Source organism: Erinaceus europaeus, chromosome 8 (assembly GCF_950295315.1).
Source record: "Erinaceus europaeus chromosome 8, mEriEur2.1, whole genome shotgun sequence".
NCBI lineage: Eukaryota > Metazoa > Chordata > Mammalia > Eulipotyphla > Erinaceidae > Erinaceus > Erinaceus europaeus.
In genome coordinates this window covers 125,572,328-125,584,613 of record NC_080169.1, presented here as the reverse complement: position 1 = coordinate 125,584,613, position 12,286 = coordinate 125,572,328, and the positions used below count along the sequence as shown (strand labels likewise).

The following is a 12,286-nucleotide window of genomic DNA, read 5'->3' as shown; positions in this document are numbered from 1 at the left end:
CTTTACTCATCACAAGGCTATCAAGAGTAAGCATAGATATAAAACTCTTAATAGATTTTGTTCCTTAGAACTCTAATATGGCTACTTAAAAGGCTAAAATAAAACCTCATAGTTTAAATGTTCAAAATAATAATTTTGTTAAATCAGGATTTGCCAAAACAAATCTATCAGACCAAAAACACCATTTGCCAAGAATAAATCTCTGACACCGTCTTAAAACAAACCAGATAATTTTTAAAAGCAGAAAGATATAAAGAGGAAAACCAAAGCAAAAGCCTCTGGCATGTAAATAATTAACATAACTATTGTGTTATCTTTTATTAACCCAAGCCAGTCTTAAACAATTTTAAGTAAAATGTTAAACTTTGTTTGTTAGGATCTTTGTTTATCACAAAGCTATCACACCCTTAGGGCAGCTATGAACAAGGGTGGGTACACAACTTAATTGATTTTTCACTTTGATTTGGATAGGTAACTTAAAAAGCTAAGATAAACCTTATAGCTGAAATGTTAAAATAAATTTTTACTGTTAACATTTCTTTTAGATGACCATTTTACACTAAATAATTTTGTTGAATCACATCTGTTGAAAGTTTTTTATCAGGCCAGGAATATGTTTAACCCTTTTTTTCCTGGCAAGGCCACTGCTCTACACTGACTGGGTTATTAGAAAGTCAGTTCAAGCATGGAATTAACAAACAGTGGCAGTTGGTATTGGGGTGCTGGTAAGATTTACAATTCTCATAAGAGTGAGAGAGACTGTAGAGGCATTTTACCATGCCTAGATATCTCAGAAAATCTTTTAACTAATGAACTGATGCTGATATTAGCTATTAGAAGGATGAAACTGTCCTATATTTTACTTTGGTAAAGGTGTGCCAACTCTATGAGTCGGGATCTTTAAAACCATATTTAGCTTAACTAAATCTTATTTAAAACTTAAAACAAACTTTAGTTACTTAGGGGTTAACACACATTAATGAAAACAAGGTTAGCACAGACTTAAAACAGACGTTCTTCGTGAAGAGAAAAATTTTCCCTTTGAAAAACCGCTTTTGGATTTCTAACTCACCGCCACCCAGGAGGGGTGTTTGTGGCTAGGGAATGATTGGCTGGAGTCTTTGCCAATCTGTGGAGCAGGAGCTCTGTGCCGTGATTGACTGTGCGGGCGGAACAGGCGGGCTTAGTTCGCCGCCGTGCAGAGAAAAATCTTTGAAATTTTTTTTTTCTTGGGGCTAAGGTACATTTTACAGTTTTAAAGAAAGTGGTCTAATCAGTATTATTGGCCAAGTCAAGGACCAGAGCACAAAACGGAGGGGCGGTGGTGTAGGGAGGCAGTCTGGACAAGGAAGAGCATAGGGGTTAGGGTTAGCCAGTTTGAGCCTGGCGCCGAGTAACAGGGAAAGCCCAAACCGGTTTTGATTTGGATGGTTTAGTTTTAGTTTTAGGGATTGGGTTTTTTGGTGAGACTAAAAATGTAAGTTCTTCTGTAACTGCAGCTATTTCTTTCATTAATTGAAGCTGCTCTCTCCGGTCAGCAAGGACCTTGCGGAGTGTGGAAATTCCTGTAAGGGCTCCTGAGCATACCCACCTGACAGAAGGATTGTCAAGAAGAGGGTCAGGCTGGAGAGCAGGGGCATAAGTTTTGGGAGATTAAAGGGAGGAGGACACCAATCAGGATTGTGGTACCTGGCAGCCTCTTTTTCTAGCAAAGCCTCATCCTCCGTGGGAAGTGCTTCAGGAAAGGGAGGGTTTTGTAAAACTGGATAGAGGCGGGGGAAAGAATGCTGGGTTTCATTCTCATGTGAATTAGCAATAGGAGGGTCAATAAAGGGAACTTTAGTAAGTGCAGTGGGACCTATAGGGAGGGGGACAGGGCTTTTACTTTCATCGGGTGCTGGGAGGCTTTTATTTTGACTGGGTACTGGGGGATCAAGATCAATAATCACAGAAGGGCATGGGGATGGGGACTTTGTCCTGGACTGCGGACTTCAAAGTTGCCGGAGGACCTTTTCACCCTCTGTAATAAGGTTTTTAATATCAGGGTGATTATTATAAATTTTTAAGATATCATTAATTAAATTCCAGTAGCAAAAGGCAGAAACAGGTACACGTTCAGGACCAAAAGACTGATAGTGATCATTAAGACAGTCACCAATTTTCCTCCAACGTTTCTCATCTATAGTGCCTTCCTGGGGGAACCAGGGGCAAATATTTCCAATATAATCTAAAAACTTCTTTAATTCTTTCTTTTTAACCCCAGTTCCTCGTGTCTTGAGTGACTCCGTGAGTCCTTTAATGAATAAATATTGTTTGCTAAATTCATGTCCCATGGTTTTGCTTACCTCAGCCGCTGTGACACTCTCCTCCAGATGTGACTCACAGTCGGGTATCTACGTGGCGATCTCTGCGAGTCTTTGCGTTACCCCCTCGGCCGCGATGACTCTGTGAATTCGGGTAGGCCTACCCTCTCGATCAGCGGAATTCCTAGGTCCAGAAGGCTTCTTCGCCCCACGTCCCGGGCGGCAGAATGCCCCGACCAGCAGGGCAGTGAACAGGGGCTAGGAACCTGAAATACCTGGAATGAAAGGGACATGAGACACGAAAGAACGACAGCAAGACAGGTTTCTGATCAAGCTGCAAAATTTTATTGTGTTCACAGGCATTACAAAGCTTTGGGGAAGGAGAGGGAATGCTGGAGGAAGGGGAGGGGGAGCAAACTTCAAAGCGGAATGTTCCTTGCAACAAATGGCGGAAACCATGTTTGTTAACACAACTGTGTGTTGACTCACTTGATTACTGATAAATGGTTTACCTGAGGGGAAATGGCCTGCCCAGGGGGGAATTAACACTTGTCTTGAGGGGTTCCATTGTCTCAAAGCTTATCATCTATCAAGCAGAGAAATGGCTCCTGGCATCTGGAGAGATGGCAGTCGTTGACTGTGTGGGTCATAGTCTGTCTGGAGCCGCAGGGACAGTTCAGGTCATCTCTGGCTCCCCAGCGATGGAACATAGTGGCGCACCGGCCATGGCCTGTTTGATAGCGATTGAGGAGGGCCCAATCATAACGTGCCAGTTCAAAGCTGGGTTGACGCTTGCAGGGGTCTGTGATGAGGTGTTTGTTCTTTACCTCAGCTGGCTGCCAACTCTGTTTCCAAGAGTCTGGAACAGAGAAGTTCAGTGTAGGCGTAGGGGACCAGATTGGATGACGAGACGTCAAGCGTTGGACAGGGTGGGCAAAGATATCTGCGTATATTGGCAGGTCCGGTCGAGCGTAGACGTGGGAAATGAACTTAGATGATGCCACATCCCGACGAATATCTGGCGGGGTGATGTTGCTAAGAACTGGCAGCCATGGAACCGGGGTGGAACGGATGGTTCCAGAAATGATCCTCATGGAGGAATATAATTTGGAATTGACCAAGTGGACATGGGGGCTACGGAACCATACTGGGGCACAGTATTCTGCAGTGGAATAGCATAATGCCAGAGATGATGATCATAGTGTGGAAGCGCTCGCGCCCCATGAGGAGCTGGCCAGTCTTGCAATGATGTTATTCCTCGCGCCCACCTTTGCTGCAGTTTTTATGAGATGTTTGTGAAATGACAGAGTGCGATCGAGAGTAACGCCAAGATAGACTGGCTGGGCTTCGTGCCGGATTCTCGTATCGCCAAGCTGCACATTAAGCTCACGCGAGGCCGAGGCATGGTGTAGATGATACCGTTTTTGCAGTGCTAGGGATTAGTCGCCATTTTTAACAGTAATCAGATATCAGAGACATGTCTTTCGTGAGTGTTTCCTTGAGGATGTCGAACTTGGATGCCTGAGTTGCACAGCAGATGTCATCAGCGTAGATGAACTTCCTTGAAGAAGTTTCTGGAAGGTCATTGATGTAAATATTAAATAGCCTAGGAGCCAGAACAGAGCCCTGGGGGAGGCCACTTGAGATAAGTCTCCATCTGATAGACTTGTTACCCAGATGCACCCGGAATCTTCTGTTTTGGAGAAGAAACGATATAGTGTTGGCCACCCATGGAGGCAGGCATCTTGAGATCTTGACTAGGACATGATGGGGCCAATTTCTGGGTCAGGAGCCAGTGAGATGAGGAGCCGCTGGCCCTGCCCCAGTCCGACTCCCTCTCTGCCTGGGTCTATCCTGAACTCAGCCCAGCACAGCCTGTCCTGCCACAGGCAAAAAGTGCCTGGGAACCCCGCCATCAGAGACCCCACCATCAGAGCTGGGGGCCTGGCAGAGAGAGTCCGGGAACCCCACCATCAGAGACCCCACCATCAGAGCTGGGGCCTGGCAGAGAGTCCGGGAACCCCGCCATCAGAGACCCCACCATCAGAGCTGGGGTCCTGGCAGAGAGAGTCCAGGAACCCCACCATCAGAGACCCCACCATCAGAGCTGGGGCCTGGCAGAGAGTCCGGGAACCCCACCATCAGCTGTCCTCATACCTTCCTGCCTCCTTTGGAGCAGGATTCCAGGGAAGGACGATTCTGATGCCCAGCCCAGGGGCCCTTCCCTGGAGGCCAGGGTTAGGGGTGCCACTGTAGCCGGGGGCACATGCTGGCTCAGCCTGAGCCATCCACCAAGTGGCAGTGGTCCTGCAGGCGCCCGCTGCCCCCAGAGCATTCGGAGAGGTGACGGCACGTGTCTGGGTAGGGAATGAGAGCCAGTGCAGGAGGGAAACTGAGGCACACTGTGCCTCTCACAGAGGCCTGCAGACGCTCACGGGGCATCCTCAGAGCCTGGTGGCTCTGAGGTGCTGCCAGGTATTCCAGTAGGTAGGCCTCCCTCCCCCATTGCCCGTCCTCATTGCCTCCCCCTGTCCACCCACTGCCCATCCCCATGGGTTAAATGGGAGCTATCTGGGGGGCTGCTTGGGAGCCATCTGCATTCTAAGGGGCTCAGAAGGAGCAATCTGGGCTGGCTGAGTAGCTTTCTGGGGCTGCTGCATGGGAGCCGTCTACTGGGGGCTGTGTAGGAGCCGTCTGAATTCTGAGGGGGCTGCGTGGAGCCGTCTGGAGGCAGGGGGTTGAATCAGAGCCATGGGAAGGTGGGGGGCTGGGGGCTTCAGCCGTCTTGGCCCACCCACAGTGAGCATTTCCCCTGTGGCCCAGTGCTGGCCCTGGGCACCCCTTCTCTGGGCAGGGGCTGCCCCCCCTCTGCTAAGGACTATAAATAGTCTGTTAACACGGACAGACAGCAGACACAAGCCAGGCCCCTCTGCTGGCCTTGCTGAGTCACTGTGTGAAGAACGTGGGGTGGGTGGCAGTCCTGGAAAAGGTGGTGTATGGGGCTGGACAGGCCATCACGTCCAGCTGCCCAGGGACCCCAGGGACAGGGTCCCTCCTGCCGTGTGGACTCTACCCTCTAGGGCTGGGTGGGGGGTCCTTTCCCCCAGCACAGACTCAGGCTGGGGCACTGGCATGCACCCCCATGTCAGTGAGATCACCCTCCCCACCCTCTGACCTCTGACCCTGCCCTGCAGCTCAGACAGCCACAGTACTGCCCTCAGCCTGGACCCAGCAGGAGGACTCAACACCAGCACCGCATGAGCCAGTGCTGCTTGGGAGCTCTCCTCCTCTTCCTCCTCTTCCTCCTTCTTCTCTCTCTCTCTCTCTCTCTCTCAGTCAGTCATAGACAGGGTGGCCTGCACCTTTGAAACTGCATGAAAGTGGTGGCTCCACAGGGAGCAAGGAAAAGCTGCAGAGTTGGGCCCTGTACTCAGTCCTGGAAACCCTTAAATCACCATCTAAAACTTTTTATTGTTGTAGTTATTATTGTTATTGGATAAGACAGAGAAATGGAGAGAGGAGGGGAAGACAGAGAGGGGGAGAGAAAGACAGACACCTGCAGACCTGCTTCACCGCCTGTGCAGCGACTCCCCTGCAGGTGGGGAGCCGGGGCTTGAACTGGGATCCTTACGCCGGTCCTTGTGCTTTGCGCCACCTGTGCTTAACCCTCTGAGCCACCGCCTGACTCCCTTCATCTAAAACTCTTAAGACGAAATGCACAAGGGCAGGGAGGTGGCCAAGGAGCATGTTGAGTGTCCACTGCTCACGTGAAACCCAGGTTCTGTCCCCGTCACCCACATGCCCCACATGTTGTCATCTGTCATCTGTTGTCATCTATCATCTGTTGTCATCTGTCATCTATTATCATCTGTCATCTATCTGTTGTCATGTATCATCTATTGTCATCTGTCATCTGTCTGTTGTCATCTGTCATCTATCTATTGTCATCTGTCATCTATTTATTGTCATCTGTCATCTGTTATCATCTGTCATCTATCTGTTGTCATCTGTCTATGTGTCACATATCTCATCATGTACAAACATATCTATCTATATCTATATATATATAGAGAGATATAGATATTTGTGGTTTTGTTTTTAGAAGTGTGTACAGTCACAAGGTAGAGGGCAGGTACACGCCGCATGATTAGAGATATGAAAAATCGATGTGTCTGCTTATGGATTGAGAGGAGGGGAAGAAATTGAGAGAGGACTGGTCATAGAGACGCCTGCAGTCCTGCTTCCTGCTCCTTAAGCTCCCCTGCAGGTGGGGGCTGGGGTTTGAACCTGGGTCCCTGTCTACTGTAATGTGTGTGCTCTACTGTCTGCGGCACCACCTGGCCCTAAATAGATATTTAAAATATTGAATAGAAGGCTGAATGAGAGCTCACTGGGTAGGCCACCTGCTTGTCGTGCTCATGACCTAGAGTTGTACCCGGGACCACGTGGGAGTACCAAGGCACTGGGGGAAGCTCTGGTGCTGTGATGTCCTCTCTCTCTCTCTCTCTCTCATAACCTCCATCTCATATGAGATAGATAAAATGAATCTTGAAAGAGGAAGAGAGTTTCCTGTGCTGCAGTCAGTTCAGCTTCCACATCAAGGATCAAGATTTGGCAGACGGAGCACACCAGACCGTCCTGGCACGGCTGTGTCCGCTCTGCACCAGCTGCGTCACTCTCGGATCCCTACCCTAGGGAGGTGTCCTCAGCCCTCCGTGTCCAGCTCGGCCCAAGGGCCACACACAGGACAGGGATCTGAAAAGGGAACAGTTTCACTGGCCCAGGGCCCACATGCCACTGCGGTCTGTCCACCTCCTTCCTTCCTTCCGCTCTCTCTCTATATATATTTCTCTCTTTCTTTCTCTCTCTCTCTCTTTCTTTCCTTTTATTATTATTGTCACCAGGGCTCAATGTCTGCCTGATGAATCCACCACTCCCAGCAACCATTTATTTCATTTTTATTTGATATCACAGAAAGAAATTGAGAGGGGAGGGGAAAATACAGAGGAAGAGAGACACCTCCAGACCTGCTTCACCACTTGGGAAGCTTCCCCCCTGCAGCTGGGGACCAAGGGCTTGAACCTGGATCTTTGTGCGCTGCAATGTGAGTGCTCAGCCAGGTGCGTCACTGCCCGGCCCCGTGCCCACTTTCTGATTCACCCGCTTCTGCAACTCCCCTGCTACCAGACGTGACTGTCCTTGGCATTTCAGATGGAACTTAATACAAAAGGGGCCAGTTGAGTGCACAGCTCACCATGTGCAAGGACCCGGTTCAAGCCCCTGGCCCTCATCTGCGGGGGGGGGGGGGGGAAGCTTTACAAGCGGTGAAGCAGTGCTGCCTGTGTGTGTCTCTCTCTCCCCCTTCCCTCTTCATTTCTCTCTGTCTCAATATTCTCAACACAAAAAGCGTCCTGGGAGGTGGTGCAGTAGTAAAGCCCAGGCCTTGGTGAGCGAGGTCCCGGGCTCTGTCACTGGGCCTCTCTCGTGTCCCGGTGCTCCGCAGGCTCCCTCTGCTCAGGCGTGTGCACTGCGGCTGCTGAACCGTGCACGGCTTCTCTGCTTTCTGTGTGGCACTGAGGCCTTATGCGTGCGGAAACACTACTGAGAGGCCTCCGAGGTTGTTTCTGATGCATTGTTTTGAGAGGAAGAGATGGCAGAGATGAGAAGCAGAGACAGGAGAGGCCTGAAATGCCAGTCCACCAGCCATGGCTCCCTAGCTGTTTCTGATGGTTGCCAGAGCAGGTCCCAGACCTCACGCATGCCAGGGGCACCTGCCACCAGGTGATCTGTGGCCGGCCAATTCCAGCCAATCTAGTTACCCCAACTGGTGCTGATATGCATGGTCTCACCTGGGTTCAGGGGGAGACTTCCATGTTCACCCCTGCATCTCTCCAGGGCTCCTGCTCACCTGTGACAGCTAATGTGTGTGGCCACCTGTGAGGTGTGGGACAGCCAGTGTCACTTCAGTCCTATGTCCCCATCCTCCTGAAGGCCCCAGCAGGTGGGGACACAGAGGCCCTGGCTCCCCACTTCAGCATCAGGCTCTGGTGGGGGTCATGCCCCCTCCCTTGTGGGGACTGAGGCCCATTGTGGGGATGGGCAAGAAGGGCCTGCGATCAGTGAGGGAATGTGTCCTGAGCAGAGCAGTGGGCTCGGCGAGAGCTCTGGGCAGCACATTGTGTGGGGGAAGGGGTCTTTTTACACAGGTCCTTCGCGGCTGCAGGAACAGAGCAGACGGACCTCTCCCTCTGTTTTGTGGGGGGTGAGCATTCCCCCAGAGCAGGACTTCTGCCTGGGCTCGTGCCATGGCAGTCACACCTGGGCTCCCGGACCCAGGTCACGGCTCCTGCTGAATTCCTAGAGCTTAAAAGGCCTTGTAGCCCCCATACCCAGAAATGTTGAGGAAGTCGGTGAGGAGGCCCTGCAGCGCCGTCCAGGCCCCCAGTCCCTGAATGCCATGTCCTGTGACGTCGCTCAGACGTGCGTGTCACTTCAGCTGATAAACAGAGCCCTAACCTGGGGGCTGGGGGCCCCAACACTCGCAGAGAGTGGCCCCTGCCAGCCTTCCATCCGTCCATCTGTCCATCCTCCTTCCATGTGTCTGCCACTGCCCATGATGAGGGCAGGTCCTGCATCCCACCCCTCACCACCACAGCGAGTCACAGGGAGGCTGGCAGTTAAAGAGGGGTGCAGTCTGAGGTTAAAATGGAAGCAGCACTACAGTCACGACAGCTCACGGGCTCCAGGCCAGGCGGCGGCCAAAGACTTCCCTGGGGAGACACGAACACATCTGGGTCCAGCCCTGCCTACCCCAGCAACTGGTGACCCTGTGTGTCCACAGTGATGAGGGCTCCCTCCCTGCCTGTCCCCAGACACTGTGACCCCTCCCCTCCTGTCCCCAGTGACGGGACCCCTCCCCTCCTGTCCCCAATAACAGAAGATCCCTCCTTGCCATCCCCAGTGACAGTGGCCCCCTCCCTTCCTGTCCCTAGTGACTGGCCCCTCCCTGCCATCCCCCAGTGACGGGGCCCCCTCCCTGCCATCCCCAGTGACTGGCCCCCTCCTGCCATCCCCAGTGACTGGCCCCCTCCCTGCCATCCCCAGTGACTGGCCCCCCTCCCTGCCATCCCCAGTGACAGGGACCCCCTCCCTGCCATCCCCAGTGACGGGCCCCCTCCCTGCCCATCCCAGGTGACTGGGCCCCCTCCCTTCCTGTCCCCAGTGACTGGCCCCTCCCTGCCATCCCCAGTGACAGGGGCCCCCTCCCCGCCCATCCCAGGTGACTGGGCCCCTCCCTTCCTGTCCCCAGTGACTGGCCCCTCCCTGCCATCCCCAGTGACAGGGGCCCCCTCCCTGCCATCCCCAGTGACTGCCCCCCTCCCTGCCATCCCAGTGACTGGCCCCTCCCTGCCATCCCCAGTGACAGGGGCCCCCTCCCTGCCATCCCCAGTGACTGGCCCCCTCCCCTCTTGTCCCCAGTGACTGGCCCCCTCCCTGCCATCCCCAGTGACGGGGCCCCCTCCCTGCCATCCCCAGTGACTGGCCCCCTCCCCTCTTGTCCCCAGTGGACAGGGGCCCCCTTCCTGCCATCCCCAGTGACTGGCCCCCTCCCCTCTTGTCCCCAGTGACTGGCCCCCTCCCTGCCATCCCCAGTGACTGGCCCTCCTCCCTCACAGATGCAGTTTTATGTCCTGGTGAAGACTGTCTACACTCTGGGCTACAGCGTCTCTCTCATCTCCCTCACCACCGGAAGCATCATTCTCTGTGCCTTCAGGTAAGTGGCATAGACAGGTGCAGAGGATGGGGAAGGTGCTCTGTCCCCAACTACACGTGCGTCTGCCCCTCCACGCTGATGTGGCCATGGACAGGGCTTGGGGTGCCTGCCCGTCAGGGAGCCCCTGCAGGCGTGCCTGTCCTGAAACATGGGCTGCCTAAACCGCCCACCCGGGCCTTCAGTGCCGGCCGCTGTGCTGGGCTCCGGAGCAGGGAAAAGGCCTGGGCTGCCTGGGGCCAGTCTTGTGCCCGTGTGGCCTTGGACAAGCGACGTGGCTTCTGTGGTCTGCCCCTGTCTCCACAGAGGAGCCGCGTGGGAGGCACCACGCCCCGCTTCTCCCTGGAGGTGAGCTGGGCTCCCAGCCGCTGGGCTCCTGCAGCCGCCCCCAGAGACGACCGCAGGCGACCAGGGCGGGAGGCGCTGGTCACTTCAGAGTGGCCAGGGAGCCAGCGCACACGTCCAGCCACGCCCACGTTTCACCTCCAGATGAGAAGGGCCCGTGGCTGCCTTGGGCCAAGGGGGCTCTGTGTGCATATCTTGCTGCCCTCCCAGCATGCACTTCAGACGTCCGCACACAACTAGCAGAGCAGAGCCGTCGGGCCGGCAGGGTATGGCAGCTGGGCACCAGCCTTGCAGGGCCAGGTTCAGCCCCGGCACTGCAGGGTGAGGCCATCGCCCGGGGCCCTCGTGGTGAGATGGCCCTCCCCACCCAGAAGGCCCATGCTGGGTTCTGGGTGAAGCCCAAGGGCAAGCGCCCTGGTGTGACCGAGTCCTTAGTCACCTTACGCCCCTCTGAGTCGTCTTTCCTGACAGGTTTACAGGAGCTCCAAGCCCACACAGTTCCATGGCTACTCCCTCAGAGTCCTTTCTTTCGTCCTTCTTCTTCAAGCTGGGGGGAGGGGGAGAAAGAGAGAAAGAGGGAGAGAAAGGGGGAGAGAGTGAGAGAAAGGGGAGAGAGGAAGAGGGAGAGAGAAAGAGGGAGAGGGAAGAGGAGAGGAAGGGGGAGAGAGGGGGAGAGAGAGAGAAAGAGGGAGAGGGGAAGAGGGAGAGAGAGGAAGAGAGAGAGGGAGGAAGAGGGAGAGGGAGGAAGAGAGAGAGGGAGGAAGAGAGAGAGGGAGGAAGAGGGAGAGAGAGGAAGAGAGAGAGAGAGGAAGAGAGAGAGGGAGGAAGAGGGAGAGGGAGGAAGAGAGAGAGGGAGGAAGAGGGAGAGAGAGGAAGAGAGAGAGGGAGGAAGAGAGAGAGGGAGGAAGAGGGAGAGAGAGGAAGAGAGAGAGGGAGGAAGAGGGAGAGGGAGGAAGAGAGAGAGGGAGGAAGAGGGAGAGAGGAAAGAGAGAGAGGGAGGAAGAGAGAGAGGGAGGAAGAGGGAGAGGGAGGAAGAGAGAGAGGGAGGAAGAGGGAGAGAGGAAGAGGGAGAGGCGGCAGGCGAGGACACCCTGTGGCTAGAGCTGCGCAGGCAGGCCGGGGTTCAGGCGGGTCGTGAGCGGCAGGCTTCTCTCTGCTGGGTCTGGCTGCCGGTCAGCAGCGGCTCCTTGGTGCTTTTCCTCCCGGCTTCTGGTCTAGAGAGAGCAGACCCCGTGGCAACTGCTCCGGCACCCTGGGAGCCCCCACCCACCACCCCCGTGTGGCCCCGCGGTGCCCGTGGCATCGGGGTTCACGGACACCCCGGCCTCACCTCGGCCAGGAGCGTCGCGTCTCTCCCTGGGAGGCGCCAGCCCCCCCCCCCTCCTCTGTAACCTTGTCCATGACGCCTGGAGGTTTCAGAACAGACGGCTTTGTCACTGATGTGCTGGGCCCTCTCCCCCCCCCCCCCCCCCCCCCCCCGCCAGGCGTGTCCTGCGAGGCGTCACTGCTGGGAGGTGTCTTGGCTGCTGGATGCTGGGAGTTGCTCGCAGCCTGGAGGCCGGCACAGCGCCAGGGGGACAGCCCAGGGGGCGGCCGCCGTTGCCATCTCCTGCCACGTCTTCTGTGGGCCCGTATCTGTGGTGTTGCATCCATGTCTGTTGTTTCTAGAAGGGCTTAGTTTTGCACATTAAACTCAGCACCACACTAGGCTGCCCTTTTTTTGTTTTAATTGGAGGGATTCATGGTTTACAGTAAATACAGTTGATGATACATGGGTAAAACTTCTCAGTTTTCTGAAAAAACACACTCCCCCCAGCCCAGGGCCTCCACCATCAGCACCAGGACCTGAAAGCCTCCCCCCCCCCCC

At 54.5% G+C, this 12,286-nt stretch overlaps 1 protein-coding gene across 1 annotated transcript in view; it reads left to right on the top strand.

The window, feature by feature from the left end:
* The window catches only part of LOC132539820 (vasoactive intestinal polypeptide receptor 2-like), a 41,777-nt gene extending 31,365 nt beyond the window's left edge, over positions 1–10,412 (top strand). The window contains exon 5 of the mRNA XM_060195750.1: positions 9,980–10,412. Within this exon, the coding sequence (XP_060051733.1) occupies positions 9,980–10,081 (102 nt within the window). The 3' untranslated portion in view covers positions 10,082–10,412. The remainder of the gene's footprint in view (positions 1–9,979) is intronic.
* Positions 10,413–12,286: the final 1,874 nt, after the last annotated feature.